At 42.6% G+C, this 25,838-nt stretch overlaps 1 protein-coding gene across 2 annotated transcripts; it reads right to left on the minus strand.

Annotated features, from left to right (window-relative positions):
- Positions 1–10,784: 10,784 nt before the first annotated feature.
- On the minus strand, positions 10,785–25,810 carry LEMD2 (LEM domain nuclear envelope protein 2). 2 transcript variants are annotated; one of them, XM_077334400.1, is made up of 9 exons: positions 25,258–25,810; positions 23,352–23,392; positions 22,875–22,950; positions 20,630–20,706; positions 19,817–19,896; positions 15,232–15,377; positions 14,174–14,275; positions 13,979–14,081; positions 10,785–12,726 (listed from the first exon to the last, which is right to left on the minus strand). In XM_077334400.1, the coding sequence occupies exons 1-9, from the start codon at positions 25,793–25,795 to the stop codon at positions 12,576–12,578; spliced, it is 1,314 nt and encodes a 437-aa protein (XP_077190515.1). In that variant the 5' UTR covers positions 25,796–25,810; the 3' UTR covers positions 10,785–12,575. The 2 variants fall into 2 exon arrangements, with proteins under 2 accessions (XP_077190515.1, XP_077190513.1); XM_077334398.1 differs by having other exon boundaries at positions 24,682–25,810.
- Between the last annotated feature and the right edge of the window lie 28 nt (positions 25,811–25,838).

The following is a 25,838-nucleotide window of genomic DNA, read 5'->3' on the forward strand; positions in this document are numbered from 1 at the left end:
ACCAGGGCTGTCCTTTGCAATACCTGGCCCTTTGCAATGGCAAAAACTTACACATACTCAATGTCACATGTGTCTCAGAGCACACTTTATCATTTGGCAGGCATCATATGTCTGCTTCAGAGCCCTGAGTGTTCAAAGTAATTCCCATGTCATATACAAGGTTGCCTAAGCCATATGTTTAATCAGGTGGTAGCTTAACTGTTCCATATAATATTTCTGGTAAGGCCTAGGAGGAGCTGATCTCATGGCTTAAGTGCCACTCAGTGCTTAACACCCACTCAGGGTGGTTATCCCGCCTGAGTGCCTCCTCCTTCAACTGGCTGGCTTGTCTGTTCAGCGGCCAGCCAGTCGCCTTGTCTCCCATCCCTGACCACCCCCTCCTCCTTTCACTTCCCTCTGAGGCTCGGAGGCTGCAGATCCCTGCAGCGTAAGAGCTGCCCCTGTTGGTGAGTTCCCTGCCTGGGGCCCTCCAGCCTGCAGCTTTTCCAAGTCCTGGGAGGAAGGAGAGGTCATCCACAGAGTTCTTCTACCACCACCCTTGATCTAGCACTTGTAGTCTTCAATGCAATGGGATTTTCCCCTAGTCCATGAATATTTGCCTGCTAATGGAACTAAAATATTAAAACCACATTCTTTGCCATGCATTGACCCACGGTGCATAGCAGGAGGGCTAGTGAGTGTTTGTTTCTTGCTTTTGCATAGGCTGAATACTGATGTAGAACAGCCCCTGGAGAGTAGCAAATTTCCCCAGGTTCCATAGTGGTGTTTTTCTTTCAGCTCAGTTTTCATCGGGACAGGTATATTGATTGCAAAATTCTAGACAAGCAGAATATTGATGAATATTCTAAGACATCACCGCAGAAGAGACCCTTTTCTGTCAAGTGAGGAACAATTTGCTAGGGTAGCTGGTAGGCTTATTGAAAGCATGTAACAAACTTAATGATAACAGGTTTAGAATTCTTATCCTTTTATGTAGGAGGATGAATACATCATTAAAGTGGGAAACTTCTGGTGCATTCAAGTCTGTATTAATTACAAGCAACGGTAAGAAAACCTGCCACCTATCACTCTTTCCTGGAAATTAGAGACAGATAATAGCTTTTAAGCATTCTGAAGATGCTCTGATAGAGCCATTGTTTCCTGCGCTTTTGTCCCATTGTCATCGCAACTCAAGCATATTTTACAAGTTTTGGAAGCCCTACAAAAACCTGGAAAAATGTACACGGAGATGGCTGAGAAATACACATGCACACCATGGGCAATGGTACTTCCTGTCACTTTTCTCTTGTTTACCTGAAAAAAATTAGTTTCTCTTTCTCTAATACACATACATAGAATCACAGAATTAAGAAATTAAAAAGCTTAAAGACCATCCAGTCCAACCCCACCACCATGCAGGATGAAAGCTCATGCCTTGAGTATGTTATAGACTGTTTCATGGAGCTCAGACAACTGAGAGCACGTGGAGAGAGCTACTGGGGAGAGTTACTGCTGACCAGGTGAGGCTATTGTTCTGCCTGGGTGCGGTGATTGCTGGTTAATTGTTGGGAGGATTAAAAAGGGCTGCTCCTCACCAGAGACGTGAGCCTTTGGCGAGAGACAAAGGGCTCTTGGCCTGTGGCTCTTAGCCTGGGGTTCTTGGCCGAGCAATTAGAATCAGTAGATTATATTTCCCTAGTACTTCCACTTCCTAGACATTACAATGGACCTCCAGGACACTCATCTCATCATCTGCAGTGAGTGTGACATGATTGCCTTCCTCCCAGAAGACAAGATGGACTACAGCTGCCCCAAGTGTAAGCTGGTAAGACATTTGGAGGAAAAGATTAGGGGACTAGAAAACAGAATTATTACTCTGACCCAAAGTAAGAAAGGGGAGGAGTTCATAGTCCAGAGCTTTGCAACTTGGAATAAAGAGAATACAACCAGTCCTGAGGAGGATAAGGAGATTGACCACAATAGGGAGCCTCTGCAGGCAGTTTGGAAAAAGACTGAATGGCGAAGGGCGAGACAGTTCTCAGGGCCTTTGGAGCTCCAGAATAGATTTCAGGCCCTTGCAGAGGAGGTGCAAGGGTCAACAAGGGAAGAGGTCCCAAAACAAACTCTAAGACAAAGGGAAGAGGCCACGGGGACAGAAGGAAATGGAGTTGAGAAGAAAAAAAAAAAGGAGAGTACTAGTAATTGGAGACTCCCTGCTAAGAGGAATGGATCGCCATGTGGCTGGGCCTGACCCCCTAACCCGAGAGGTGTGTTGCTTGCCATGGGCGAAAATTAAAGATGTTTCAGAAAGGCTGCCCAAACTCCTCAAATCTACGGATCGCTACCCATTTGTGATGGTCCATGTGGGAACGAATGACATGTCCCTGAATACCATCGCTCCTATTAAAAAAGACTATCAAGATCTGGGGAGGAAGCTCAAGCAAATGGGAGCACAAGTGGTATTCTCTTCAATCTTGCCTGTCAAGGGAAGAGGAATGCGTCGGGAGAGGAAGATAATGGAGGTGAACCACTGGCTGCGTAGTTGGTGCCGGCAGGAGAGATTTGGTTTCTGGGACCATGGGATAGGCTTTCTTGAGGAAGGCCTACTAGCACCTGATGGACTGCACTTATCGAAACTGGGGAAGAATGTGTTTGGCAGGAACCTGGGGAGATTCATCAGGAGAGCTTTAAACTAAAGCCACTAGGGGAAGGAGACGATCAACATAGGGAGTGTATGGAACGAAAACGATTGGAGGCAGCCCAACCGGCAAGGCCAGCTCATAGGGAACCAAAAGTAAAAGGATTCAGATGTCTTTATACTAACGCCCGAAGCATGGGCAATAAAAAGGAAGAGCTGGAACTTCTCATGCTGATGGAAAGGTATGATCTAGTAGGCATCACAGACACTTGGTGGAATGATTCTCATGACTGGAATGTAATGGTGGATGGATATGAACTGTTCAGAAAAACAGAATAGATCGAAGAGGTGGAGGAGTGGCACTGTATGTGAGGAAAGGGCTTACCTGTCAGGAAATTCTTGTGAAGGAAAGCATATCTACAGTGGAAAGCATCTGGGTGAAAATAAGCGAGGGGAAAACAAACAGTGTGGTGGTTGGTGTCTGCTACCGACCGCCTGACCAACGAGAGGATGTGGATGCTGCACTTTGTGAGCAGCTTGAGAAAATATCCAAGCGGCAGGACCTTGTCATCATGGGTGACTTCAATTTCACAGGTGTGTGCTGGGAAACAAACTCTGCGAAGCGTCCTCAGTCATGCAAGTTTCTGACCTGCCTGGCTGACAATTTCATTTATCAAATGGTAGATGAACCCACAAGAGGTTCAGCCATACTGGACTTAATACTGACCAACAGGCAAGAGTTGGTGGATGAAGTGAAGGAGGTGGGGACCCTAGGGGGAAGTGACCATGTCCTCATAGAATTCCTTTTGAGATGGGGAGCCAAGGAAGCTTGTAGCCAGACGCGGATGTTGGATTTTCGTAGGGCAAACTTTCATAAACTCAGAGACATGATGAGTGTCATACCATGGACAAGAATGCTGGAAGGGAAGGGAGCATGTGAAGGGTGGGTGCTACTCAAAGAAGAGCTATTGCATGCTCAATCAATTACTATCCCAGAAAGACGAAAACACTGCAGGAGCTCTAAGAAGCCTATTTGGATGAACAGAGAACTTCAAGAGGAACTAAGAAAGAAAAGTAAAATGTTCAGGAAATGGAGGGAAGGACAGAGCTCTAAAGAAGAGTACCTACAGGTTACTAGGCACTGTAGATCAATCATCAAAAAGGCCAAAGCTGAGAGTGAGCTAAGATTGGCCAGGGAAGCCCATTGTAACAAGAAAAGATTTTTCAGTTATGTGAGGAGCAAACGTAAAGGAGGCAATAGGCCCACTGTTGGGTGCGGATGGACAAACTCTAACAAAAGATGCAGAGAAAGCAGAAAGGCTTAGTGCCTATTTTACATCTGTTTTTTCCCACAGGTCAAAGTGTTTAGGCACATCTAGAGATGGCTGTAACCAAAGGATAGTGTCTGGGTGGCAGGTTAACATGGATAGAGAGGTTGTCGAGAGGCATTTAGCTGCACTGGATGAGTTCAAATCCCCTGGTCCGGATGAAATGCACCCGAGAGTACTCAAAGAACTTTCCAGAGAACTTGCACAGCCCTTGTCCATAATCTTCGGAACCACTTTAAGGACTGGAGATGTCCCGGAGGACTGGAAAAGAGCAAACGTTATTCCGATCTTCAAAAAGGGGAGGAAGGATGACCCAGGAAACTACAGACCAGTGAGTCTGACCTCTGTTGTGGGGAAGATAATGGAGCAGATATTAAAGGGAGCGATCTGCAAACATCTGGAGGACAATTTGGTGATCCAAGGAAGTCAGCATGGATTTGTCTCCAACAGGTCCTGCCAGACCAACCTAGTTTCCTTTTTTGACCAAGTAACAGGTTTGCTGGATCGGGGAAATTCGGTTGATGTCATTTACTTGGATTTTAGTAAAGCTTTTGACAAGGTTCCCCATGATGTTCTGATGGATAAGTTGAAGGACTGCAATCTGGATTTTCAGATAGTTAGGTGGATAGGGAATTGGTTAGAGAACCGCACTCAAAGAGTTGTCGTTAATGGTGTTTCATCAGACTGGAGAGAGGTGAGTAGCGGGGTACCTCAGGGCTCGGTGCTCGGCCCGGTACTTTTTAACGTATTTATTAATTATCTAGATGAGGGGGTGGAGGGACTACTCATCAAGTTTGCAGATGACACCAAATTGGGAGTACTGGCAAATACTCCGTAAGATACAGAGTTCAACGAGATCTGAACACAATGGAAAAATGGGCAAATGAGAACAAGATGCCTACTGGATGGGGGATACGCTTCTAGGTAGCACTGTGTGTGAACGAGACCTTGGGGTACTTGTGGATTGTAAACTAAACATGAGCAGGCAGTGTGATGCAGCGGTAAAAAAGGCAAATGCCATTTTGGGCTGTATCAACAGAGGCATCACATCAAAATCACAAGATGTCATAGTCCCATTGTATACGGCACTGTTCAGACCACACCTGGAGTACTGTGTGCAGTTCTGGAGGCCTCACTTCAAGAAGGACGTCGATAAAATTGAAAGGGTACAGAGGAGAGCGACGAAGATGATCTGGGGCCAAGGGACCAAGCCCTATGAAGATAGGTTGAGGGACTTGGGAATGTTCAGCCTGGAGAAAAGGAGGTTGAGAGGGGACATGATAGCCCTCTTTAAGTATTTGAAAGGTTGTCACTTGGAGGAGGGCAGGATGCTGTTTCTGCTGGCTGCAGAGGAGAGGACACGCAGTAATGGGTTTAAACTTCAAGTACAACGTTATAGGCTAGATATCAGGAAAAAGTTTTTCACAGTCAGAGTAGTTCAGCAGTGGAATAGGCTGCCTAAGGAGGTGGTAAGCTCCCCCTCACTGGAAGTCTTCAAGCAAAGGTTGGATACACACTTTTCTTGGATGCTTTAGGATGCTTAGGGCTAATCCTGTGTTGAGCAGGGGATTGGACTAGATGGCCTGTATGGCCCCTTCCAACTCTATGATTCTATGATTCTATGTACTGTTCTTATGTTCCATGTAAACTGCCTGGAGCCTCTGGGGAGGGCGGTATATAAATATAATAAAAAATAAAAAAATAAAACAAACAAACAAATACATCTTTGTTGGTCTTAAAGGTGCTATTTGACTCAAGTTTTTGTTTTGCTACTTCAGATCAACACGGCGACCCACTTGAATCTAAAGCATCCCTAATAGATAAATGTCTAATCCCTGCTCAAACACGGAGGGAGAACCCACAACATTCCTGAGCAACCCACTTATCACTAAAATGCCCTTCTTGCTAAAAATGTTTTTCTAACATCTTGCTGATCCCTCCCCATCCATAATTTAAACCCATTACAAGTCCCATCATCCACTACCAACTGAAAGTGTCATTGTAGTTGTTGTTAGGTGCAAAGTCATGTCTGACCCATTGCAACCCCACGGACAATGATCCTCCAGGCCTTCCTGTCCTCTACCATTCCCAGGAGTCCATTTAAGCTCACACCTGCTGCTTCAGTGACTCCATCCAGCCACCTCATTCTCTGTCGTCCCCTTCTTCTTTTGCCCTCGATCGCTCCCAGCATCAGGCTCTTCTCCAGGGAGTCCTTCCTTCTCATGAGCTGGCCAAAGTATTTGAGTTTCATCTTCAGGATCTGGCCTTCTAAGGAGCAGGCAGAGCTGATCTCCTCTAGCACCCTCCTCTAAATCCCTTCAAATACTTAAAAACAATAATCATACCCCCCCCCCCCCCGAAGTCTCTTCTCCAGGCTGAACATTCCCAATTCTCTGTAAGGCTTAGTCCCCAAACCTCCAATCCATCTTGTTGCTCTCCTCTGCACCCACTCTGCAGCTTTTATAAAAGGCCTCTAGCTTCTATAAAAAGGCCTCTAGAACCTGACTCAAGGTTCCAAATGGGGTCAGACCATGCAGTATACATTGGTACCACCACCTCTTAGATCTAGATATTATGTATCTGTTGATAAACCTTAAAATAAAATTTGCACATTTTGCTGTTGCTTCACATTGGTTAATCGTGCTCAATTCAGTCCACCAAAACCCCAACATCTCACTGATACCTGCTACCACTAGAGGAGTATCCTCCCATCCAGTACATTTTTACTTCCCAGATGTAAAAGCTTAAAGTCTAACTTACACACACACACATTCATACACTTATCTATGATTATTGTTTGCTTTATATGCTTGTCGTTGGGTTCCTTTAAGTGGGTGGTCTAGAAGAATGCACGAGTCTGGGTTGTACAGATAGAGCAGGAAAAAGTGGGTGGTGATTTGTGTGCTGACATCCTTGGCGCTGATCTGAGCCACCTCATCCTTTTATCTCAGCCGTGCAGACATTTTGAGGCTTTATTTTCAGCATCACTCAAATGAGTTTTGAGGATGTCTCTCCCCCTTTTTGATCTGGAAGTAAAGCTGTCAGTGGACTTGACAGGAGCAAGCAGAGAAGGGAGAGGAAGTGCTCAGCACCTGTGAGGAATGCACAGGAAAGTTTCTCTGCTGTGCTGTAAAAATGGAACACCTGTTTCTTACCTCGCCACAGTCTGAAATGGAAGCAAATCTTTTGCGGCCAGCGGCCAGTCCCAGCGGTCCCAGCCTTCAGTGAGGTCTGCTGCGTGTTTTTTTTTAAGATGCAGGAAACAAACTCTTGTTAGAACCGCTGCTAAAGTTCCTGCCACATAAAACGCCCAGGTTGCTCACTCATGATAATTAATACAAGTCTGTATTTGAGATTGCTTTGGCTATTGGCATACCTTGCAGTGCAATTTTCACGCAATTAAAAAACTGAAAAATACGCATTCCACTAAAGGAGAGAAGCAAACATCAACAGGGGCTTAAAAATATATTGTTTTTCAATGCAATAGCCTAGTGCTGTATAACTCTTTATAATTTGACTTGTTTTAAAAATAAACTCATGTAATGAACAAATTAACACTGCACACAATCTCTCAGGGTGAGCTGCCTCTGTGTTCACATTCTGGCTGATTGTTTCTCCTGATTAGTTAAAAGAACCTCTCGTGTTAGTCATGGTGTTATACTTATGCTCGGGACAGATGCCTTTTATTCCATTCCCACAGAACAGGTAAGGATGACACAGGATAGCTCTGAGACAAGGCGAAGAAAGGGGGAAACAAGGATTTTTCAGATGCATACAAATATTTTCTGAAACCAGGCTTGAGTGGAAGGGGCCACTGTTTTACTTTAAGTTTTGAAAGCTGACAATGAAGGAGCACTTTTTCTAAAAATTGATTTTAAAAACCTCCCCTCAGTGAATAAGCAACTGCCCGTGACTACCACCATCACAAGGAGTATTTGACAGATGCTCACAACAATGGCGCACCAGTAGTACTTGCAGTACCAGGGGACACAATGGGAATCGTCTTTTCCTAAAACAAAATTGATGCAGGAAGAAAGCAAAATCCTTGCCCCAGAAGAGTTACCATGAAGGAAGACACCTGGATCCCGTGCAACAACTGGGCCTTTGTTGTAATGCAGACTCATTGCCTAAAAGGGGATCTGCTGCTTGTGTTCTACAGCATAAGCCTTACTATTACAAGTGATGCTCTTCCTGAAGGAACAAAACAAGTGTTTTCACAAATGTTTCAGGCTTACAGGCCAGGTTCTTGAGTGACTACAAGTTCCTTTCAGGCACATTTCACTGACTGTTCCTTTTTACTCTCCTCTCCATGCTGCTCTTCCCAGTAGAACTGGCACTGTTCCCTAAACAAGGCTTCCCATAAATATAGCACAGCATCAGCTGTCATGCCAGTGGGAGACAAAACATTTAATATGAAAAGCCTTTAATGGAAATGTAAAATAAAAAGATAAAGGGCAAAATTTATTTTAAATGCCTATTTGGTGCATATTTCTTCAATTTTGACAGTAAGAGGACAAGATAGCTTTATAGGCCTAGGTATTTAAGATTTATATATAGCCTTCACGGCCTTCTGTGTTGTGCCAGAAGAAAATAGTCAAAGTAACCTAAACAGATATTAAAGGAAGCGATCTGCAAACATCTGGAGGACAATTTGGTGATCCAGGGAAGTAAGCATGGATTTGTCTCCAACAGGTCCTGTTAGACCAACCTGGTTTCCTTTTTTGACCAAGTAACAGGTTTGCTGGACCGGGGAAATTCGGTTGATGTCATTTACTTGGATTTTAGTAAAGCTTTTGACAAGGTCCCCCATGATGTTCTGATGGAAAAGTTGAAGGACTGCAATCTGGATTTTCAGATAGTTAAGTGGATAGGGAATTGGTTAGAGAACTGCACTCAAAAAGTTGTTGTCAATGGTGTTTCATCAGACTGGAGAGAGGTGAGTAGCGGGGTACCTCAGGGCTCGGTGCTCGGCCCGGTACTTTTTAACATATTTATTAATTATCTAGATGAGGGGGTGGAGGGACTACTCATCAAGTTTGCAGATGACACCAGATTGGGAGGACTGGCAAATACTCCGGAAGATACAGAGTTCAACGAGATCCGAACACAATGGAAAAATGGGCAAATGAGAACAAGATGCAATTTAATAAAGATAAGTGTAAAGTTCTGCATCTGGGTCAGAAAAATGAAAAACATGCCTACTGGATGGGGGATACGCTTCTAGGTAACACTGTGTGTGAACGAGACCTTGAGGTACTTGTGGATTGTAAACTAAACATGAGCAGGCAGTGTGATGCAGCGGTAAAAATGGCAAATGCCATTTTGGGCTGTATTAACAGGGGCATCACTTCAAAATCACAAGATGTCATAGTCCCATTGTATACGGCACTGTTCAGACCACACCTGGAGTACTGTGTACAGTTCTGGAGGCCTCACTTCAAGGACATAGATAAAATTGAAAGGGTACAGAGGAGAGCGACGAAGATGATCTGGGGCCAAGGGACCAAGCCCTATGAAGATAGGTTGAGGGACCTGGGAATGTTCAGCCTGGAGAAAAGGAGGTTGAGAGGGGACATGATATCCCTCTTTAAGTATTTGAAAGGTTGTCACTTGGAGGAGGGCAGGATGCTGTTTCTGTTGGCTGCAGAGGAGAGGACATGCAGTAATGGGTTTAAACTTCAAGTACAACGATATAGGCTAGATATCAGGAAAAAATTTTTCGCAGTCAGAGTAGTTCAGCAGTGGAATAGGCTGCCTAAGGAGGTGGTGAGCTCCCCCTCACTGGCAGTCTTCAAGCAAAGGTTGGATACACACTTTTCTTGGATGCTTTAGGATGCTTAGGGCTGATCCTGCGTAGAGCAGGGGGTTGGACTAGATGGCCTGTATGGCCCCTTCCAACTCTATGATTCTATGAAACAATTACACATACAGCTACTCACATTAAAAGATGTAATTTGACCATACAAGGTAAATACAAGCAGGCAAATCTCGTAATTTGTACTTTACTATAGAATTAGCTTGTATGCTCAAATCAGCATCTCTGCAAGGATTCTAAAGTAGTTTGTGAACTTGCAGCGTTTAATATATCATGAAAGAACAGTGGAGAAAAGGAAGAGCTTAACCCTTCAGAAGTCCAAAGCAGTTTGGCCACGAGAACCACTAAGGATTTTTGTTTCCCCTTATCAGAGATTCGTTGGACTTTTCTTGATGCATCACACAGTCAGAAAACTGGACTTGGCACACCTGGGTTCAAATCCTTTGCTCAACCATAACATAGCTTTTTGAAGTGACACTCTTTCAATTCAAGTTCCTTGTATTTTTCCCCCCAAAATAGGGGGAATGTGAGACATCTCACATGTTTTCAACTTTAGGAGTTAAGAGTCCTACATTTTCTGAAAATAAGATCCTTTATGGAAGCCATAACAACTTTTAAGAGAGTTAAAAGTGGTGGGTGAGGCTCTGTCTCTTCTGGTGTTTACACATTTCTTTCATTGTACAGGTCGCATTGATTTTTAACCCAATATAAAAGATGGCAAGACTGGATTAACAGAGCCAGAGGAGGTGGGTAGTAAGTTTATATATCATAACAATCCTTCTTTCAAATGACTATTGGAATTAAAAAGCAGTGTTAACATTGAATAATTGTTCCCAAAAGCTGAGGTGTAGTGTCCTTTATTCCCTGGGCCTTTGATTTTTTTTCTGAAGCATTACTGTGCTTGACCAGTGTTCTCTTGTCAGATACAATATGGAGCTCAGCAATGTTTCAGCATAAATATCCTTAGGATTAACCTGCTCATGTTTGTCCTCAGCAGGGGGTGCCAGTTACAAATACTAGCCAGTCCAGTTTGTAACAAACATTTATTTTGCAACATAAATGTGCAGAGACAAGTGTAAAATAAATAGCACCAGCCCATCTACATTAAAAAACAAAACAAAAACGAACAGTTTAAATGGCTGTACAAAACAGCCATGTTTGGCATCTCCTCGAGTCAGATGGTAAAAAAAATACCCACAAATGTTTTAAAGCACTAAGAATGCAGGCACTGTGGAAATTTTTTCAAACATCAGCAGAAATTAAGAACACATTAAACACCAGGGCTTTCCTTCACTTGATTATCCGCTTCGATCAATAAGGAGAGTATGTGTAAAACGATGGCTAATGCCATGGAGACATCTGTTAAAATCTCTTCCTCTAATATACTGCCTACTCTACAGATGGCAACATGTGGGGATAAAATTCAATTGAATGCAGGATTTTCTTCTACTTAACCAATAAGACCTCCTGGTGCTTTGTTTTTGGAGGCTGTTTTTGTACCGATTTTGGCTGATGAATCAGCAGGAGGCATATAATGAATTGCTGCATGCCGCTGAGACAGCCTCGAAGGACACCTAGGTGAAAAACTCCAACACTTATATTTTTCAGTTTAGACAGTAGGGGGAGCAGAAGGGCAAACTTCAAGTTTGGAGGACTCCTGCTTGTAAATGAATGAATATGCTTCTTCAAAGCCAGCAGCAGCATAAAGCCTCAACCCAATTTGCCTCCAGTCTTGCAAGTGCATACATTACTATGAATTCATATATACCCTGCCTACCACACCAACTGGATAGAGGGCTACGTTCACCATGGACTGGTGCATGCCGAGCATCAGTACTAGAATGAGATGCAATTGAAGGACAGACTCTCTGATATTGCAAGAGTACATGGCATTCTGGCGCAATATTTTTTCTTAAAATAAATGAACATACACTTAACTGCTTGGGGCAGTCAATATGGTATATGCACAAAACAGGTTACAGTATTGCTAGAATGCAGCATTCCATTCACGGCTGTGCTGCCCAAACTCTTGATTTCTATGACATTTTTGTTTTCAACACTGCAGCCACCTCAATTTGTTCTCGAGTAACACATGGACTACATATGACACAGATTATGGCTATTGCTTTTCGTGGTTGTCCCACAAGCCATTTTTCAAGTTTTCCCCCCTTAAAAAAAACAACAACTGCAGGCTTTCTACTATGTTTACAAGAATATTTTCAGGTGCTTTCTCTGAGCTGACATTATTCTACCACTCCCTATGGGGAAAAAAAGCACAAAGACTGCAGATTGCTACAAACCCAAGCTGTCTACAAAAGGCACATGGAACATTCCCTCTCAGTCCCACCTATCACCCTACAAGCAGGCAACCCTGGGCCTACTGGCGAGCATCAACATCTTACACACCTCAGTTTCTGCCCACTGCAGCTCTGTAGTAAACAGTCGCTCATTCTCTTTAAAATACCTCGTAATAGTTTCAGCACTGCCGATCCAAGTGACAAATCAGATAGTTTTTTCCCTTAAACACAGGGCAAAACTATTTATGGTATCTTCCAACTGGACAATTTCCTTTTTCAGAGGGCTGTACTAGGGAGGCCAAATACATGCCAGAGAAAAGTAGCTTTGGTGTACGTCTGTATATCCAACTTACAGCCACTATTGACAAATGATTGCCTTGAACAGTCATTCTTCCCTCTTGTACACATGAACAATGGTGTCAAAGAGCACACCTGAGTAGAGGCAGCACCTTCCCTACTGAGAAGGGGCACATCACCCCTGCACAGTGTTGTAATGCTGGTCTGGCCTTCCTTTGGGGCTAGTGCTCTGAATCAGAGAGGTAAGAAGGCTGTGTCCAACGCCACACCAGCATATCCTCTCCTGCTACTCTGTGTGATTCTGTCTGAATCCGTGACTCATTGGAAGCAAGGAAATCCACTGCTCGATCCCAAACTCGCTTCAGTTTTTTCCTGGGGCAGTAAAAAAAAAAGAAAGAAAAGGGAGAGGAGAGAAATAAAGACACTTTGGAACTTGCCTGAATATCCCTGCCAAGACAAGAGAAAGGAAACAGAACCACAATGAAGATAATGGACTTATCTGGTTTTAGTTTAGGGCATAAAACGTATTTGGACCTGGATGGCCCAGACTAACCCAATCTTGTCAAATCTTAGAAGCTAAGCAGGGTTGACCCTGATTAGTATTTAGATGGGAGACCACAAAAGAATTCCAGAGTCACTATGTTGAGGCAAACAATGGCAAGCCACCCGTTCGTCTCTTGCCTTGAAAATCCTACGAGTAACCATAAGTTTTTTATAACTTGATGGCACTTTACACTTACAAAGCACATGCTAATAATAAGAGCTTCAGCTTACATGTAGCAAAAGGAAGCCCAAAGATAGCAGTAACTTCTAAATCCTGTCGATAGATACAGCTGGAAGACTTGCATAAACTCTTCAAATATTAGAACCCTTAGTGAGTGCCTCTGCAGTTGGGTAGGTGCTGGGCAGCTTTCTGCTTTGAGCTCTGAGCCAAGGATGGCAAAGGCAGGTAAGATCATGGCTAACTACTTTTGCCACCTGTGGTAATGTGACCGTCACGAGGCTCCATATTGTACTCAATAGGCTAGAAAATGATAGTGTAATTAAGGGACTGAAAAACCTTGCTTCCTTCCTATACCAGATAATGTTTGATATGCATGCTTTATCACAACTTTGGTATCCCTATCAGTCTTTCCCTCAAACATTTGCAGCAATTTCTTAAGTAATGCACCTCAGCATTCTGAGGTGACAAGCGAGCATGGTGGTGGGGGTGGAAAATGCCATCAAGCTGCAGCTGATTTACAGCCAACCCATAGGATTTTCAAGGCAAGAGACTATCAGAGATGGCTTGCCATTGCCTGCCTTGGTGTAGCCATCCTGGACTTATTTGGAGGTCTCCCAAACCAGGACTGACACTGCTTAGCTTGAAGAGACTGGGCTAGCTTGGGCTATACAGGTCAGGGTGCCCACGGGCATAGGCAGTGTTTTTAAAAACGATCAAACACATTTAGAACAGGCAGCTCCATCACTGACTATTAATCATGGCAGTCATGCGTGCAGAGGAATGTAGCTATATCACATACTAGACACTTGCAATGAACTAGAGAAGATGTCTGCTCTTGGAGATTAATTTCACAACTACAGGAACAATGCAGAGCAATGCTTCATGCAAAGACAGGCTTACCTGTCCTCTGGTGGGATGAGTGTGTCTCTGATGTGCAGAATGCCTACATAAGGGTAGCGTTCCAAATTCTGCTCCCACTCTTTGTAGTGACTCTGGACAGCAGCTATTCAGAGAATGATACAGAGTCAAGAAAATGTGCAGTCCTGTTGAACTAGAAGCATTACCGTTGCATTTCAAGCAGCAGATAGCTCTTACCTATGATTTTCTGCACCATTTTATACATGGCCCGCTCCTCCTCTTCTCTTTTCCGCCAGTAATACTTCAGGAGAATCAAAACCCCCCAGAGGAAAGCTAAACCTGGGAGGATAGCACAATAATAGAATCTTGAGAATGCAAAGAAATGGCCAGGCAAGCAAGGCCCTAAGACCCCATGCAGTTCCTAAAATCAATCAATCCAGAGTACTCTTTAAAAAAAAATCCCATTTAAGCAGTCATGTTATGTAGAGAAGTAATTCTTGCTTGCTAAACCATAATTATGAAACTCTCCTCTCTCAAAGACCGAATACTTTTTTGCAAGTTCTCACAGTTCAGTTTCACCAAAAAGCTCGGAACAAAATTGAATGGGCTATAATTCCTCTAGAATGGGCTTCCTGAAGAGGTGAAGGTGGGGGCTACCATCTCTAGAAGGTTTTGGGGTGTTTACTATAGATATGTTTTAGAGATGGAAAAGGATTGGAGGGGGTTATTTTACTTTGTATGTTTTAAATATGAAGTATTAAGCCACCCTGAGCAATAAGGAAAAGTAGGATGTAGATATTTTAAATAATAAATGATGACTGCCTTAGGATCACCAAACTTCATGGCTGAATGAGAATTTGAACTCTGGTCTATGCAGTCAAGGCTTCCTCTGGGTTTGCTTCACAGAAATTTGATAGTGTCAAATTTTAGTGTCCTCCAGGCCAGGCTGGATTCTGGAGATTTTTGGTGGTGGTAGGGATCACTTGGGCATGAAATTGGGATCACTGTGAGTGGGCAGGTAGTTGTGTGTTCCTGTATTGTGCAGGGGGTTGGACTAGATGACCCTGGAGGCACCTTCCGACTCTATAATTCTTACTCCTAGTTTTCTCAGTAGTATTCACATATATATCCTTTGAGGAGATCCTTCTATGTTGTGTGCATAACAGGAAAGTTGTCACCTGGTTCAAACCCTCTAAATACCCTGACAATGTCTGCCAGTGCAACACTCAAAAGAAAACAGGGTATTAACAGTGCTTAAAATTGGTTGTCACAGAAAAACAAAAACAAAGACATACTCCAAAAGAATATAAATAGGTTTGTAATGGCTGTGCATAGTGCTCGGTGGAAACGACATCCTAAACTCATTCGAGGACGCGAAGACTCCAGGCAAACCACCTGGTCCACAGAAGTAACTTTTTCTGAAGGATCATCACCTTGTAACCTGATAGGAAGAAACAAGAAGAGCCTTTGAACAAAAATAAACACTCAGATGGTCTGTATTTCTCAGGCAGCTCAGTTTTTTATCACACTGTTCAGAAAAAATAGGTTCTTGCTATCAGTGTCATGGGCATATTTGAATATTGGTGCCTTACTAGCTGAAGGATAGAGCTTTGGAAAGACAGCAGGGTAGGAATATCCATCAGCAAAGTGAAGTCCTCCTCTACAGGTCTTTGACAGCACATCTCAGTGGGCAGGAGATTAAACTTTTAATTGGAATCCCTCCTCCAGTGATTACACAGAGAACAACTGAAGGTATGTATGCATGTTGATCTAATTTTTTGAAACAAATTACCACAGGTCATCTGGAAACACATTATTTAAATACATACTCCTGAAATAAAACTTGATGCATTGGGAAAAAGAACTTATGGATGACAAGCACCATTCTATGTGCTCCCCATATATGAATGTATGCAGAAACCCTTATGCTGCAAAATAAGATGCCCTTTTATGGTAGTGTAGATGGTGGCTTTGGCAGTTCTAGCTCCTCTCCCTCCCAATCATAGCAGTGGTTGTGCTTTCTTTTGACTGTTCTGCATCAACCAGGTGTCAGGTGAACATTGGTCTTGTGAGGATCCAGAGAAATGAAGAATAAGGAGATCTCAGCATAACAGAAGATGGAATCAGGATATGTGAAGAAATGCCAAGGAGTGGAAGAAAACAGCAAATGGGAGGAAAGACCAGGATCTGAAGGGAGATTATAGGGTATGGCATGTATTTTTGCTGTGAGAGTATACACAGGGCACAGTCTGTGGTTACTGCAGAACCGTAGTGTGTATGAATGGGGTGAAGTCTGAATATGAAAATAAAATGGTACAAACACTAAAGGGGTAAGTGACTAAACCGCACAGTAGCAAATATATTCTGGAAGACTTTGTACAAGAGCAAATTGGGAGAGGTCCTGATGCAGGGTTCCTAGCTGCTGGCTCTTTTCAGTAAACACATATTAAGAAACCTGAGTGATCTAATTTGTAACTGCTAATAGATGCCCCTCTGGAGTTGCAACTAATAGCTAATTGCACACAGATACTTCAGATTTGCTGACCAAGAAATCGCAGCAGAGTGCAAGTATGCTGCTGACATTACTTCACACCCAACTCTTTATTGGCTTCATTGTGCTACTCATAGCCTAACTCTGTGAAACAGAAGAACTTTCTATCTAGCAGAACTCCCAAAGAGGTCTTATTTGGCTCTGCTTTTATCAGAACAGTGTCAGGTAAGTTCACACAACATTTGCTTGCAGCAGCTTTTTAGCACAGTACATTCATATTGAGTTCCATATCGATCTGCCAGAACAGGATCAATTTGCTCAAGTGTTGATGAAACTCTTAATTATGGCAAATACAAAAATGGGGAGTGTATTTTGCTCTTCCATGCTATGATTTGTAATGGTGAAGAAAATCTTAATTAGAAAGTTCTCAATTCAATCCCACTAGCAAAACTAACACACGCCCCCCAAGGGAACAGTGTTGAGCACTGTGGAGTCTTCACACGTAAAGAATGGAGAAATGAGACGCATTTTAAAATGTTCACCGTTTTAGATAAAGAAACAGGGAAGAAGGGGCATTTTATCATCACTCAGGCCTGTCAACAACATGTTAACAACATGGACATATTTTTTTCTGAAGCTGTCTGCTGAACTGAGGCACCAGCATCTGCTAATTTATATGCACAGAAAGCAAAACAATCTGTTATAGACTTACCTAAGATCATCTTCTATAACTGAATAATCAATATAACTCTGTGCAAAGTGACTTGCATGTAAATCCCAGTGATTTGAAAAGGGCTGCAAATATTTTAGGATTTGATTATGAAAGATTATGACTCAGAAAAGATTGCAATACATGGGTGAGGTCATATCTACTCTATAAGTGTAAGCAGCTTTAGCTGCCATAGTTTCCCCAAAGAATACTGGAGGCTGGAGGCTGAGTGAATTGAGCCTTCCACGAAGTCACCTTGGAAATTCAAATAACCACATTTCAAAGAGATTCCTGGTAAGGAGTCATAATGGTTAAACCAGTTTGAAACTCATTTAAAAGTTAAGGTGAAGGGTTTTGGTGTCAACCCGTGCTGTTTCCTAGCATTTCCAGGGTAGGAAGTGCTAGGAAAGTCCTTTCCCTGCGGGAGACCCTAAAGTGCCCAAGTCTATTAGAGAAGATAATTCGAAGCAGGGTGGATTTTGTGCCTGGCAGTTTCAAACATTTATTTCAAAACTTCAGGTTCTCTGATAACTTGATTAATGTTCTCCCCAGTATTCTACTGTTTTACAATGTTTATTATTATCCCTATATTGTTGTTGCTGTTATCACATTATTACAAACTGAGTTACCTGTATCATTCCTGTTTTATGTAAAGTGCCCTGAGCCTTTGGGGAGGGCGGTATATAAATAAACTAACAAGCAAACAAACTTCAAGAGCAACTTCCATTCAGACAGGATGTCTAATGTAAAGAATTTTAGTGATAACAGAAATAACAAAGACAAGTGGATGCAGCATATTCACAGGATCCTAGCTGGTTTGCTCTCTGAATAACTGCAAGGAAATGCACTTCAGATTGCTATTATCCCTTCTTTCCTTCTTATCAAAAATAATTTTGCTTTCAAATAACACATCTGTAGTGGGGAGCTTGGAAACATATGTATATGGGCACCCTGCCTGCAGTGAGTGGTTCTTGATATCTCCCACATAGTTCAAGAGAATAATCTATAACATCAGGCTGAGACAAGCAAGGAAGTCCTTATAAATATATAATAGGCACTTAAAGAGACTTTGCAATTTTTCAAAGGGCTAAACAAAATTCCAGGATGATTTGCACACAGTGATGTTTACCCTCTAGATATACGGTGCAGCTATTATTGTACCAATAAACTCCAAGTACAAGAACATCAAAGGAACTGAAGAGGGAAGGAACGTTTTCATTTGTCCAAAACTAAAGATAGTGAAGATCCTGCAATTTACACCAGTGAGCAAATCAACTGTGTATGAGATACAAAATATTTAAAGTACTAATCTTTATTCAGTCCTACAGCCACAAAGCACCCTGATAAACACAAACATTCACTATGAGCTTAATATGGCTGAACAAATACTCCTAACGAAAAACAATCTCTGTAACTCTTCTGAATTCATACCACATGAAACCAAAGACAGCACAACTGAGGTCATACTTCTACCACTAGGATAAAGTACCATGGTGTTCAAGTATAAAATCTCTTAAAACGAAGTGTGGTTAATAAATATCTTTGATGCCTGAAGAAAGTTTTACATTTCATCAGACAGCCCACTGTGTACTCTTCCTCCAAACTGGGAGGCTGCCACATTAGACTCTCAGTATTTCAAGCAAACCTTGAGCATTAGCACATTCTCAGGTTTCCCCTTCTTGACTTTCCAAAACTGCTTACCTTACATGATCTAAGACCTCAGGCTGAGGAATGAAACCCATCTATATACATAGGATGCTAACTTACATAAGGTTAGAGAAAGTTCTAAAAAATGTCTTTATAAAATGGAGATCCCACAAATTTTCAAACAATTCACGACCAATCAGAGCAGGGATTCCCAGCCAGGGGTCCATGGGAGCTCCAGAGGGGGTCCACACCCTTTCCCCTCCTACCTTAATGGACTTAGCCACAAGCTAAGAAACTGGCTGCCTCTGCCCAGAGAGCTCAGTGGGCAGGCCGTAGGTGTGAAAATCAAAGGGGGGGGGGAGACAGCTGTGGCATGGTATGGCTGTCTTCTCAGCTCCTGACCTTCTTTCCAGCCTACATGAGGCAGAGCTGCCATAGGAATAATAAAGGCTGGGGAAGGGGGTGAAAGGACAAAGGGTATGGGTGGTGATGTCAGTTCCAGTGACACAGCACTTTCAGGGGGCATGGCCAGCTGACATCACTTTCAAGGAACTCCTCCACAGTCAAAAGGCTGAAAAAGCAGCATAACAACTGAAGACCCTCAATCAGGCCTGTAAAACATGATCCAGACACACAGCCCATCACTAAATATGATTATCTGCAAGATGTCTGCCACTCTCATGCAGTCCCAGGCAAGCAGGCAGCAGAAATATCAGTTCCCTGAAAGGCTGCCATTTGTGGCTGGTAAGCTGTGTTCAGCATGGGGCTCACATTCTGTGCAGTCATATTCTTAGACATATCAAATGCTAAGCTAAATAAAAACATTTTGCAGTGCCTGTGGAATGGCTGTAAGATCAAGAGAAGATAGCTGGCTCTAGAAAGCTGGGCCCCACACAAACATGCATACGCACAGAGCATTTTCTAAAAAGCAGCACATCTTTCATGAATGGGTTCCTAAACAAAAGTTCTTGGGCACACCTTAAGAGATGAAGGGCTCACATCAGAAATACGATGATTGCTCCTGTTCACTCACCATATACCTGAATCCTTCTGATTGTCCAGCAACCACTGCAAGGCATCCCTAAACTGCTTTACTGAGCTGCCAGTCACATTCTGTAAAGTAAGATACCCCAGAACATTAGTTCTGTATTCTCCTGTTCATGAATGTTTTTCTTACAGATGTATTACTTTCCCTATAAGTTATTAACCACTGCACAACTAGATTCATTAAGTTTCTAAATGTATTTAACTGAAGACACTGGCAGTCTTCAAACAAAGGTTGGATACACATTTTTCTTGGATGCTTAGGGCTGATCCTGCGTTGAGCAGGGGGTTGGACTAGTTGGCCTGTATGGCCCCTTCCAACTCTATGATTCTATGATAATGCAACTAACTGGAAAACAGCAGACAAACTGGATACATTTTACAATGTGTATATATGATGCAGGAAACACGCATCACTGGAAAACACCTTGACTAAAATGCCAAGATAGAACTTTGTACCGCTCACACTTAGCAGTCTTTTTCTGTAAAGAGGTATACCTGAAGAAGAAAAGCAAGGTGTTTTATACTGCTTTGTGGTGAGCAATGGAAAACTATACTTCCAGCTGCTGTAGGAAACATTTGGTTTCTCCGAAAGAAAAAATGAACTTAAAGTCTGAGCAGTCACATTATTTAGGTTTCTCAAAAAACATAACACATGTATAAAAATGGCATATCAAGTAAAAACTGGGAATACCATCCATTGGCCCAGAACTGCTGAAAGCAAAACAAAAACAAATGAAGGGTAATGAGAAGCAAATACCAAAACCCCCAAATTAGCAACATAAATGTATTGTGAGTTTACCTCTATATAATCTCTTGCTTCTTCAACCTGAATGCATTTACTTTCTAGATTCTCAGTATTTCCACACTCAAATTTGCCTGGGGGGGGGGGAGGAGGGAGAGAAACAGTGTTATTTTCCCCCTTAGGAAACTTACCAAAGATTATACAGCCCTGAACAAATTCTTCTTTAACCCAATTATAGTAAGCCAAAATGCTTATACAGAATTTACAGAGATTACTTTATGACTTCTAATATTTTTAGTTACTGAACACAGATTAACATAAATACAATTAAATCTCATGTTCATGACATAAGTGGGCACTAGAAGAGTAAGGAAATATAGGCCTTTCACTCCTATAGTATAAAACACTACTATACTATAAAGCAGTGGTTCTCAACCTTCCTAATGAGACCTTTTAATACAGTTCTTCATGTTGTGATGACCCCCAATTCACAGAAAGTAAACTGTAACTGACCAATGGCATGAAGATCCATTGTTCATGATTGTATATAAATTGTTCTTTTCCAGGGTTTCTCGGTTGAGTTCTGCCTCGTTCCACCATGCTGATATCACTCTTTTCTGCAGCTCCAGAAAGATGAACACACTATTTCGAACTACCCCGCAAGGCTGTTGTGTGGCCCCTGCAGGAGCAACAACAGTGGTGGAGCACCCACCACCACCACCAAGCTGCTTGCCCTGCCATGACCCCTGTGAAAGGGTTGTTTGACCACCCAAAGGGGTCCCAACCCCCAGGCTGAGAGCCACTGCTATAAAGCATCATTCCCAGCTACAGTTCCAAATATGATCTAGGCAGCCCCAGGGAGACAGTGAAAACAAGGGAGGAAAATGCTCAACAGCTAGAAGTTTCTAGTTTGCTTATAAATTTATCATGCACTTATGCAGATTAAAAGGCAGTTGTAAAGTTTCCACTTTAATGCTAATAAGGCAACCCAACTCCCAGTTTAAATTTAAAAGTAACGTTCCTCTTCAGCAATGCAAGCATCTGAAATGGAAATATCAAAGAGCCTTCTTACTGAGCCCTCTCCAGTGTGTGTTTGTAGCTTTGTTGACCATGAACAACAAACACAGTAGTTAATTTAGAAGATTTTAAAAGTATCTTCCCCTAAAGGGGGGTTATATGTGTCAGAAAATACTACAATAACGGTCTTAATTTCAGCAAAGCTTAAAAACCACAGAGCTCTTGGAAGCAAGTTTCCTATATTCCTCTATCCCCCATATATAATGCATCAGAAAAGCAGAGTTAAAATGCTAAAAACCTTCTCTGCAAGGACAGAAACATACATTAATGTTTCCAAGATACAAGTTTCCTAGTGAGAAAGCTATAGTGATGTTGCGGTGAAGAAGAAGAGTTGGTTCTTATATGCCGCTTTTCACTACCCAAAGGAGTCTCAAAGCAGCTTACCGTCACCTTTACCAACATTCCCCATAGGTTCTTCTATAAGCTAATTCCCATCAGAGTGAAGCAGCAGTTTGCCACTGCAGATTGAAATGAATACACTGGTAAACAGCTTTAGTATTAAAAAAAATGGAAATGAGGTTTTTGAAAGTCAGCACATGTATCAGTTCATAGGGTATTCTAGCCAATGGTCTATGTACTTATCCAGCTTGCAAAAGATCAATTTCTTTGAAATTCATGGTGCTTCACTGCCAGCACTGGAGAACCATGATTTTTAAAGACAAAACCATACCAAGATCCTATAAAAATTTGAATGTCTATAAAAATGCGGGATATCTATCTCAAATTCCTGTAATCAGCCTAGTACTACATTCCAATCAGTCAATTGCCAATCTGGAAATTTCTAGATGGTAGTCAGCCCTCTTAAATGATAGTATATATTTATGAAAGACAAAACGGATACCTTGAACTTTTTTATTTATTTGCTTCATTTAAGCCCAATACAGCCCCCCCCCCCCCCAGCATGTTACATTGTTCTATTTTAGACTCACAATTTTGGCAGGTAGGTTAGGCTGCAAATGCATGTGGTACCCAAGTGGACACTAGATTTGAACCACTACACCACAGTGACTCTAAACTTGTGAAATTTGCTTGCACTTTGGTCAGGGACATCCTTTAATTCTCCCTTAGAACACAAAGACTGAAATAGTCAACTGACATCTCCTAAATGGGGAGATGACAGTTGACTTAATCCTAAATAGGGAGTAAGTTTGAAAATATCTTGATGATAGGGAACCTATTTTTACAGACATAGAAATAATTTCTAGAAAAGAAAACAAGAGCTCACCAGCTTGTATTGAAAGGTAATTATATAACTCATATAGTATGCTCATTACTTTTTCTTCTTGTTGTGCTTGACAGAACTGAAAAGAGATAAAATAAGTCCATAGATCTGTAATTTAACCAGCTACAAGAAACTAAGAACAATCTGATAGTGCAGTGAGTCCTACCTAGTTATGAGCACAACTGTACAAGATGAAAGTTACCCCTCCCACCTCCATCTTACTACAGGCTGTTACAATTGACTAAAAAATATTTCCATAAAAACAAGGATTCAGATTTGTAGCAGCTTTAATTAATATGGTTTGAAGACTCTTTTATTCCAACAAAATGCAGCCTATTAATTTCACATCAATAAATCATTACATTCTTCCCTGGAAACATGAGGTTCACTTCTGCAACAACAATGGCAATAAATGTTATATATGGTATGCTTAAATATTAAATTTAACACTTGGGACCCCAAAGAAAAATTTATGCTTACATCATTTGTTCTTTCGGAACAATCCATGGGCAACAACTTCACTGTGAACAAAAAGAAAAAAGGATTAGCTAGCTATAAACTACACATTCCTGTCAAGGCCTAAGCAATTCAAACTTGATCTTTTAAAACGATAAATGGTTTTGTGGCACCTTAATAAGTAATAGTTCAGTATTACTTTGGCCTTCCTGATTAGAAGCTGCTTTGTTTTGCTGCTAAAAACTTACATGCCTAGCCTTCCAGAAACATATTTTTTAAAATATAAGTTTAACTCTATGAACCTAACCATGGTTGTTTGGAAGGTCTACAGATTTCAGTATGATTTACTTTCAGACAAATATATTTCAGATTACAACCAATATATGCTTATTTGGAAATATGCCCCATATAACTGAATGGGACCTCCTTCTATTTGAATGTGCATTGGAATAAAACTGTGTCTAACTGCAGATATATAACAGTATAAAGAGGAAATGATTTGCATACCATGGTAGTAAATGAAAGATAGTATAAACTCCATTCATATCAAATATGAATATTTGTCAGACTATCTATATATAGCAATTTAGAGTCTTGAAATACCTCTCAAATTATGAGTACCTGTGACTAAAAATGCAATTTTTAATACTGTAGGCAAGTTAACTTAAAACATCATATTGATGAAAGAGTTGAAGAGACTTGTCTGTTGATTTCTGTCATGACTAAGAACCATTTTGATTATATGATAGGCCCTAGACTATAAGAAGGAAGGGAAGACACTGCATTCTTTTCCAGCATGAAGCAAGTACTAATCTGTTTTCTTAGGAAGAATCACTGCAGATTTTTTCCCTAGAAACATGACAGTATTCTTTTTATAAAGGCTGAGACAAATTCGCTACATATCTTTTTGGGAACAACATGGTGTATATTCAGAGAATCTGATAAAGCAGAAGTCATTTGTTCCAATTAAATATAAGAACGTATTTTTGGTGATTGCAGCAGATCATGCTATATGCTTCAGATGTTGTACTTGCTTGGTAGTCAGTATGAAAGACTGTGATTTTTATAGAACATCCTTAGAACATGCACCGGAAATTAGGTGTGACAGTTTTCCTAAAATGGAGTCTAGACAAACATTCCTTTATACATCCATTATTAGGACTAAAAAGCTCGAAAGCAAAATTCAGTTGGAAAAGAAATCCCTGAGTTATCCCCCCTCCCCTTGCAAAACTTTCAAAAGTACAAGAGACTGAAATAAAATTATGAGACTAGCAGGGAGGGGAAGAATGAAACTCAGCTTGAAGAGGAAAAGAGATAACAGTATCTCAAAAGGATGGTTGAACTTTGAACGTACAGTCCTCAGCCCCTTGCAGTCGGGCAGGTCCCATCATCTTCACCCAAAGGATAGCCAGGAAAATTACCAACAGTCCTAAGGTTGCCAGCCACAAGAACCAGGAGAGATAAAATTCTAGGCCCCTGTCCTTTCTTCCTGCACCCTGAGTTTTGGATTTTAAATTTACATTTGTATGTGCACCATCCCAACGAGCACTGTGGCTTAATTCTCTTCCCGTATTCCATTGGGTTTTGGAACTCCTGGAAGACACCCCAGCCTCTTTCTCCACTCTCCATGGGCTCCTATAGCTTAACCCCTCTCTGCCTGCTCCCAAATAGGAGCTGGGCGTTATCCCCCTTTCTGTCTCCAAATAGGTCCTACTGCTAAAAGCTGGACTGCTTTCTCCGGTGACTGATCCCCAAGGGGCGCTGGGGATCGTGGCCTGCTCCCTCTCCCTCCCCCACCATTGGCTAGAGCTCAGCCCCACTCCTCCTCCCGTCGATGCCGCTCCATACTGGCTGCTGGAAGGGAGCCTGTCCGGAGTGTCTCTCGGATACAGGGCCGTCTCCAGCCGGGTCCTGTTGGAGGCTAACCCACCGCTTCCCGCCAGGGAGCTGCTAGAGGCCGCCCCGCCACCTGCCGCCAGCGGGCTCCTCCCGGCCGCCCCACCGCTCTCTGCCCACCAGGGCTTTCTCTGCGGCAGCGCCGCGACCCTGCGAGGCGGCTGGAAGCTCCCACCGCCTTCCTCCTCCTCTTCCTCCTCCTCCTCCTCGCTCTCCCGCCTAACCGGGACGCGGGCCCGAGGAGCGACTCTGGGGCTGCTGCTGCTGCTGCTGCTACTGCTGGCGGCGGGCTTCGGCCTCGCGGGGCCGCTAGAGCCCTGAGGGGGCGCCCGGCCCCCGCGGCTCCTCTGCCCAGCAGCCACCTCAGCCCGCAGGCGGGTGAGCTTCTTGGCGTAGAGCTTGCGAGTGGAATCAGTGATAGGCCCCGGCTGGCAGCCCAGAGCCAGCAGTTCCGCCCGCAATTCGGCGTCTGACAGCCCCACTGCGGCCATAGCCAGAGATAGAGAGAGGAGGGAAGGGAGAGCGTGCGAGTCGGAAGTGATTCCTTTCCAAGTAGGAAGCACTACCGCCATCTTGGTGGAGGCTATCAGTAGTTCGCCTTGCTGCCGTAGTAAA

The sequence above is a fragment of the Paroedura picta genome, chromosome 4 (genome assembly GCF_049243985.1).
Source record: "Paroedura picta isolate Pp20150507F chromosome 4, Ppicta_v3.0, whole genome shotgun sequence".
Lineage (NCBI taxonomy): Eukaryota > Metazoa > Chordata > Lepidosauria > Squamata > Gekkonidae > Paroedura > Paroedura picta.

What these genes read in the sequence shown, in the direction of transcription:
- LEMD2 (XM_077334398.1), bottom strand. Translation starts at nt 25,795, where the DNA reads ATGGCGGTAGTGCTTCCTACTTGGAAAGGAATCACTTCCGACTCGCAC. An exon ending in AATGGTGCAGAAAATCATAG is followed by an intron (nt 14,082 to 14,173) that starts GTAAGAGCTATC and finishes TTCTCTGAATAG; the next exon opens with CTGCTGTCCAGAGTCACTAC. An exon ending in CTCATCCCACCAGAGGACAG is followed by an intron (nt 12,727 to 13,978) that starts GTAAGCCTGTCT and finishes TTACTGCCCCAG; the next exon opens with GAAAAAACTGAAGCGAGTTT.